The sequence below is a fragment of the Mus pahari genome, chromosome 1 (genome assembly GCF_900095145.1).
Source record: "Mus pahari chromosome 1, PAHARI_EIJ_v1.1, whole genome shotgun sequence".
NCBI classification, from domain to species: Eukaryota; Metazoa; Chordata; class Mammalia; order Rodentia; family Muridae; genus Mus; species Mus pahari.
In genome coordinates this window covers 145,505,771-145,513,671 of record NC_034590.1, presented here as the reverse complement: position 1 = coordinate 145,513,671, position 7,901 = coordinate 145,505,771, and the positions used below count along the sequence as shown (strand labels likewise).

Below are 7,901 nucleotides of genomic sequence, written 5' to 3'. Positions count from 1 at the left end.
TGCCCAATGAACTGAATGAGTAAAGACACTCCAAGAAAAGCAAGCACTAAAGTAATTTGTTCCCAGTTGGCCATTAGGGAGCCATTAATCAAGAAACAGAAGAAAGATAACAGCTTTCATAAAAACAAGAGTAAGAAAAAAGTAATATTAGAAGAATGGATAGTCAAATGAAATACAGAAAATGAAAACTATTAATAAAGTTAATAATCAAACTACAAAGATGAATGTAACGGTATGAAAGTAAAAAAGAAAAGATTATTGAAAACAATTAGGCAAAACCAACAAAATAGCAGGGAAAAATCCATATTGCTCCATGATAGCTCCCAATGATGTCTTCCAATTAAAAGACACAGATTACCTGAATGTATTAAAAAGAGGTAAAAATGAGGGGGGCTGGAGATGTAGCTCAGTTAGTTGGGCACATGCCTAGCACACACAAAGCCCCGGGTTTGATCTCCACTGTTACATGACCCAAGTACATCCATGTGGTACACCTGTAATCCTAGTACTCAGAAGACAGTACCAGGATCTTAACCTAATATAATAAATGTTATAGTCAACATCATAGCAATGGGGGAGAACCTGAAAGGATTTCCCTAAAGAGCAAGGTAAGGACAGCTTCCCTTCCTGTTCTAGCACAAAAGTGGGAAATAGCCTTGAATTCATTGACACCAGAGACAAATTCGTTATCAGTTCTAAAACAATTCTCAACAGAGGAATCTCAAACAGTTGAGATGAAAGAAATCTTAAAGAAATCTTCAACATCCCTAGCCAATCAGAAAATACAGATCAAAACTATTATGAGATTGCATCTTACATCTGTCAGAATGGCTAAGATCAACAACAGAAGTGAAAGCTTACACTGGTGAAGATGCAGAGCGAGCAGAGCTCTCCTCCACTGCTAGAGGAGGAGTTGATCTGGGGAAGAGGAGAGGTGGCAGGAGGGTCTAGGAGGAGTGGAGGGAGGGGAAACTGGTGGGAATATAATGTATGAAAGAATAAAAGTTGAAAATAAAGACTGAAAAATAGCAACATAATTCAAACATGGGGATGTAAATTCCATGATCAGGAAAAAAATCCTTCTAGGAAAAAAAGAAGCAGAAAAACATTTCCAACTAAGTACATGCTGAAAAATTCAGTCACTAATAACCTACAACTGAACGGTCAAGGGAGAGAATTACACTAAAGGCTATCAGGTGAAATCAAGATGAGATTATATTAAGTTTTCAAGAAATTACATAACAATATAAAACATACTGTAATAAATGTGTTGCTACATGTAATACAGTGTTACATAATTATAAGATTGTAATGTTTTAAGTTATGGTATCAATATCACTATATAATTAATAAAATCAAATATTACATTTATTATATATTTGTTATATCTTAATGGTTGCTAACTTATTATTGCTGACAACAGATTAGAATAAAGTTGACAATTTAAAACTGAATATATTTATTATGCTACTAACTGTTTTGGAGTTCAGGAATGTAGGCATGTTATATCTGGAGGCCCCTGCCCCTGCAATCACAGGTTGCAATTCAGGCTGCTATCACTAAAAGAATAGGCTTCCACACTCAGGCAGAGTTGTGGAAGAATGGATTTTCTTGTGGCTGTAGACTGGTTGAAGGTCCTGAGTCTTGTTGGTTATTGGCCAGAGATCATCCTCAGCTCTGAGAAACCATACACTGTCCCTTGCTATATGTACTTCCTCATTACAATCTGTTTGTCTCAAGCCAATAGAAATAGCTCTTGCTTTAGAATTCTTAAACATAATGTTGTGTCTTATAATGTAAGGAAGTAATCCTATTCTATCACCTTTGCCAAATAGAATAACCTATTGGGGTATGGCATCTGTCAAATTTGCAAATGCCATAGACTACAAAGAACATTCAGTTCTCTTCCTCACGTAAAAGAAGGGACAATACAAGTTGAGAATTACTGAGGTGTCACTGTAGGGTCGGACTCATTATTACCGCAAGACATCCACCTGCTTACAAAAGTAGAGTGCCTTTAATGTTGCAGAGATTCTTCTATCATTCTAATTAGGTCCCCATAAACTTCCTGGGGTGCATCCTGTCCGAGGTAAAAATCCATGTGATTGTAGTGTGGAATCTCCTTGTAGTAGATAAGGTTGGCAACTTTAGGGAGCAGATTTTTAGTGTCCTTAGCATCTGCTACAACATCCTGTCCTCCACTCCACATTGCTGTTGGGACATCCATCTTAGTGATGTTGTACACAGGAGGTGTAAGCTAAAGGAAATGGGAGGGGCAAGGAAAAGGGAGAGCAACATTAGATACTGAGCTAATTTTTTCAGATTCTAATCTGTTGAACTGAGATTCAATGGATGACATATAAATACAAAAACATTGTATAGCCTGTTCTCCATAGCTGTGGAAAAGTATCTTAGAATAACTCCTATAAATAAGAGAGACAGGTTCTTACTCTTTCAGAGACTGCAATATTTGTTTGTATGTCTTGTTGGCTTTTAGGCATGTTTTGAGGCAATGCATAACGACAGAAGCATCCAGCAGAGGAAAGCCTCCCACATCGTGATATAGCCAGGAATCAAAGGAAGTATGTTCATGCAATAATGCATTAAGAAAATAAAGAATAGCCAGGTGGTGGTGGCGCACACCTTTAATCCCAGCACTTGGGAGGCAGAGGCAGGCGGATTTCTGAGTTCGAGGCTAGCCTGGTCTACAGAGTGAGTTCCAGGACAGCCAGGGCTATACAGAGAAACCCTGTCTCGAAAAACCAAAAAAAAAAAAAAAAAAAAAAAAAAAAAAAAAAAAAAAAAAGAAAAGAAAAGAAAATAAAGAATAACCTTCACACTCCTGACGTGGACTTTGGGGCACATACTTGAGGAAGAGTGATTATCAAAAAATCAGGGGTTTCTCTTTCTGATAGAACTTGACCTGAGAGTGTTCACATTTCAAGATAAACATCTCTCTCATACGCAGAAATCTGGGCTCGGTGGCTCTTTTGACACTTGTGCATCAGCAGGCTTTTCAGAGAGCACTTACACCAATACATTAAAGCAAACACTTGAAGTATATTTAAAAGGATCGATCTGAACACAGAAATAGTGTTGTACAGGACTCAACACACAGCAAGCTTTCCCTTACACATTCCTCATTTTAATGATTGGTCTAAATGGCCAAGCAACCCATTTGGTCCTTCTGGGGCCAGAAGACCCACCATAGTGACTCAGTATCACCTGGGCACAGCTATAAAACTGACCCAGACATTTTTCTACCACATTGTTCTTTGGCTATGCAGAAAATATGGCGTTTCCTTTGGTTGTGAAATGCCAAGAGCTGTGTTGAGATAAAGTCATCCTGTGAGCACTATTTTGGAAAGAGCCAACGAGTGGAAATGGTCTCTGAGCAAAACTGAGAGTGAGCTTCAAAGACAGAGAATGGAGAAAATCCGATGATACTGTAGAAAGTCAGAGATGTTTTTTTTTTTTCTTTTTTTCCTAAAGGGGACTTAGTTTCTGCTACTTGCAAATGAATAATTGACTACTGTAAATAGTTTCTGATTATCTGCACTGTAGAATGAAGTTTGTTCTCCTTAAATTCAATGAGTTGAATAACTAATCTCCAATGTAAGCATAATTAAGGTTAAATGATATTTCAAATATTTCTCTCCTTCTAACTCTACAGAATAGTTGGTCATAAAAAATATCTCCCTCCCTCCCCTCCTTCCCTCGTAGTAATCTTCCTTTTCCTCCCCTGTTCCCTCCTCTTTTATTTTCGAGACAGGATTTCTCTATGTAGCCCTGGCTGTCCTGGAACTCACTGTGTAGACCAGGCTGGCCTTGAACTCAGAAATTTCCCTGCCTCTGCCTCCCGAGTGCTGGGATTAAAGGAGTGTGCCACCACGCCTGGCCTCCTCTTCTTTCATTTGCAGGAACATACACAGAGTAAAGACCACATGAGCACACATTAAGAAGACAGCTATCTTCAAGCCAGAAAATGAACCCTCCCTACAGTCCAGTTTTCATGTTATCTTTACCATGAACATACTACTTCTAGTACTGAGGTAACATGGGCAAAATCAAAGACCCTCAAGGACCCACAGAAGCTCTTTCAGCACAATGGAATTCTGCTTGGGGATGATCATGACAAGGAGAATGTATGTCTCAAGTTCTCTTCAAAAGTGGTACTTAGGCAGAACTCACTGATATAGCCATGTGGAATGTTACTTTTGTTGATGGGAGGGAGTGTGGAGTCTGTGCTTTCAAATATTAAAAGTATATTATCCCTCTCATCCATTAGTGGGAGGTCTTGGAAAGTGGCAAAGCCAAATTAGCAGTTCTGAGAGAGCAACACAGAAGGTAGAGAAGGAAGTGAGTGTAGATTAGCATGTCTAGTGTACAAGAGGAAGTGGGGAGGGTGTGTGGGGTGATCCAGAAAGTCTGGCACAGTATTCCACATGTAAAGTGTAAGTAGGGAAAGAACGGAGCTGGTTTTTCTGATTGTGGTTTTCTTCGTAGCAGCATACAAAGGACAAATACTTAGCTGCCAAAATAGAGCTCAACAAAGACTGAAAAAAACCGAAGCATCAACAGACACAGGCAAGCTTTCAGGATCAAAGTCAGTCTGACTTCCCTGAAACTGGAATTCCATTACTCCAGTGACACTATTACTCTGCTAAGAACTTAGGCATTGAGAAGATGACAAATCAAAAATAAATATTAAATTTCTTCTTTAAATGGTATCTGGTAACTTTTGCCAGGACTTCTTAGTTTATTTTTAAGTTGACAGTGAGAAATCCCAAATTATTTAGGCATCAAACTTCCTTAGCAATGTAGAATCCCCAGTGATTTATGTCGGTATTTAAATCAGTATAATTTATGGTGTCATTAAGTGTAGTCGTATCTAAGGCTACTGCCTTTTAATTATGCAGAGTTCATCTTCTGTTTGAGTTTCCACCAACAGTCCCAAGCAAGGGACCATATCTGAACTTCACTCACCATGGATGAGTGATTTTCCTTCCATTTGTAAATACAAAGATGAACTTGATAACTCTGACCTCACTTTTATCCAAGACTCCTAGTTCATAAGATGAGGCCAGCATCTACAATGCTCTTCCTAAAGAAACCCTATATTTGGTGGAACAAGAAAGGCAGACATTAACAGGGAGGAACATCATAACCTGACATAGAGTGTGTTTGCTGCATCAAACCCGTGCAGATAACACTATAGCAGCTTTAGAGGACAGCCAGATTTTTTCAAAACATTAAAAATATTATTTTCCCTATTTGTACTATTTATTCTTTGTAGGTTTGAATAGATGATGCCAATGTTTTATGCTTTAGCTCAGTCAGCCATCAGGCAGTCAGAACAATGATTATATTGCCCAACAGAGTTAGAAAAAAGTAACAGGAACCAAGAGCATGTATAGTTTTTAGTGTAAGATATTCATTAAATTCATCATTTTAATAGATGATGCCAAGAAATATCTTAATATTATGTCACCCATTTGGTAGAGGCAGTTCTCCTTAAAAGATGGCATTTTCTGACTGATTCATCTTAAAACCCATATATTGGGGTTTTAAGAGTAATCAAGGCCATCATGAGGAACTCTCAGAACAGTGCTAATTTTATTAGATAAAGACCTGTTTTAGAAATGGGCTTCCTGTTTTTAAATCCTGTCTTTAGAACAATGTTAATGAAGTATTGAGAGTACTTGTTTTGTTTTGTTTTCCTGTAAAGGAATGAGTAGTGAAAGAAAAATAGAGAAACACACTTGAGATTCAGAAATCGGTGGGCCACTGTCTAGTTATTTGGCAATGTATGTCCTTTTTTAAAAAATTTTTATTAGGGTTTACTTCATTTACATTTCAAATGCTATCCCGAAAGTCCCCTATACCCTCCCCCCTCCCTGCTCCCCCACCCACCCACTCCCACTTCTTGGCCCTGGTATTCCCCTGTACTGGGGCATATAAAGTTTGCAAGACCAAGGGGCCTCTCTTTCCAATAATGGCCAACTAGGCCATCTTCTGTTACATATGCAGCTAGAGACACAAGCTCTGGGCATACTGGCTAGTTCATATTGTTCCATCTATAGGGTTGCAGACCCTTTCAGCTCCTTGGGTACTTTCTCTAGCTCCTCCATTGGGGGCCCTGTGTTCCATCCAACTTCCTTAAGCCTCTAGTAAAATGAAAGCAATAGAGTTTACCTCAAGTGGCCATTGTGAGGATTAGAAACAATGACTCAGTTCAGGGTAAAACCCAAGATGCACCATGTGCTTCTAGCAGCAATGAGGAATGCCCATCATAGCAAATGGGAAATAGCACATAAATAGTCGAGTGGAGGCTGTTCTCACGGGTTCATGGAAGCATGCCACTGGCTGTGATGAACATTAGTATTATTTACCTGGTTGAAGTGCATCATGTTCTGGTCAGGATTGCCCCAGTCAAAAGCTTGGAGTTGACCAGAATTGACAGCCTAAGATTAAAAAAAAAATACACATTAAAATGACATAAGAAAACAATGTACATTTAAAATTAGTGAGCAAGAAATACACAGAGAAAGTGAATATTATGCTCATTCATTAGAACATTAATCAAATAATAAAAGTAGATACTGCTTCATGGAACCTATAGAACATTTTATGCCCTGTCCCACATATATCTTTTGAGTGAATATCTGCAGATAACAATACTAACAAATGCTACATTACACACTGGATTTCAGTACTTTATATCTGCATATGTTTATAGAAAATTTGGCCACAATTTCCAGCACTAAAAATGAGTATATCTGTTATTAAACAACTTGCCACTTTACTATCTACCTCAAGTGCCCTTGCACTATTATGAATGCATTCCATTTTATTAAATGTGTTTGTCATTATTAGGAGAATATTCAGCAAGTGTTGACTGCTTGCCACTTCTGAGCAGGACCAAGCCATGTGTCGTGCTGTGAGTAAGATCTGTGAAACCGTGGGAATAGCTACCTTTACACCTTGGCCTTCAGACTTCAAATATACAAGAAGTATTCAGACACTTACAGTTTCCTTGATTCTGTTTTTTTGCCACTTGTCACCCCTGTTGAATTAAGGAGGCAGATAAATCCAGACTTATATGAAATGTCTTAATTAATTTCATTATCTTGAGAAGAATTTTTCCTTATAGTTTTAATTCTTTTACTTTATAATTTTTTACTTCCATAACATTATATATGTATATATACCTATTTACATGTATAATAATATTAATGCATACATTGCTATAAATGTTATATATATAGCTATGGAAGATTTTATATATATATACATATATATACATATATATATATATATATATATATAATTATATTTTGTATGTGTATGTTATAAAACCCTGTCTCATAAAAGAAAACAAAATAAAAAATTTCACACATTTTAAGCAATGTGAAGCAACGAGTGTATTTTAGAATCTGGAGTCTACTGTCTAATAACACGGTTTTATTCCCAGGCTTGAATGATGATCCAGTCTCCTATGCAGGACAAGATATCTGTGCAATGTGAGGGATGGCAGCATCTGTCTGGACTGTAAGAATAACTAGGAAGATGTGTAAAAGTCACTCTGTCCTTGGCAATGTGCAACAGACAAATCAAGTATGTTTTGTTTAAAATGCTTGAGATTAGCTATGCTCTTGATTTCAGGGGTTTTAAAAACACATATATATTTTTTTTAAATTTTGGAGTATCTGCATGATTTTTATCAACTGAGCATGCCTAATCTGAAAACTCCCAATCCAATTTGCTCCAGAGTCTAAGATTCTTCAGTGTAAGTGATAGATTAGAGATATTCAACCGGTGTGATGGAGAGGGATGAGCAACGTCAGCCTTGCTTTTGCTATCATCTCTGTAGATGCATAAGGCATGGGCAGCAACACTTG

General features: G+C 37.6%; 1 protein-coding gene across 2 annotated transcripts in view; it reads right to left on the bottom strand.

Annotated features, from left to right (window-relative positions):
• Positions 1-1,121: 1,121 nt before the first annotated feature.
• The window catches only part of Lipk (lipase family member K), a 33,664-nt gene continuing 26,884 nt past the window's right edge, over positions 1,122-7,901 (bottom strand). The window contains exons 9-10 of one of the 2 annotated variants that reach the window (XM_021206951.1): positions 6,393-6,464; positions 1,122-2,257 (exon numbers count right to left, since the gene is read on the bottom strand). In XM_021206951.1, the coding sequence (XP_021062610.1) occupies positions 2,018-2,257; positions 6,393-6,464 (312 nt within the window). In that variant the 3' untranslated portion in view covers positions 1,122-2,017. The remainder of the gene's footprint in view (positions 2,258-6,392; positions 6,465-7,901) is intronic. The other variant, XM_021206943.1, reaches the window with a different exon arrangement.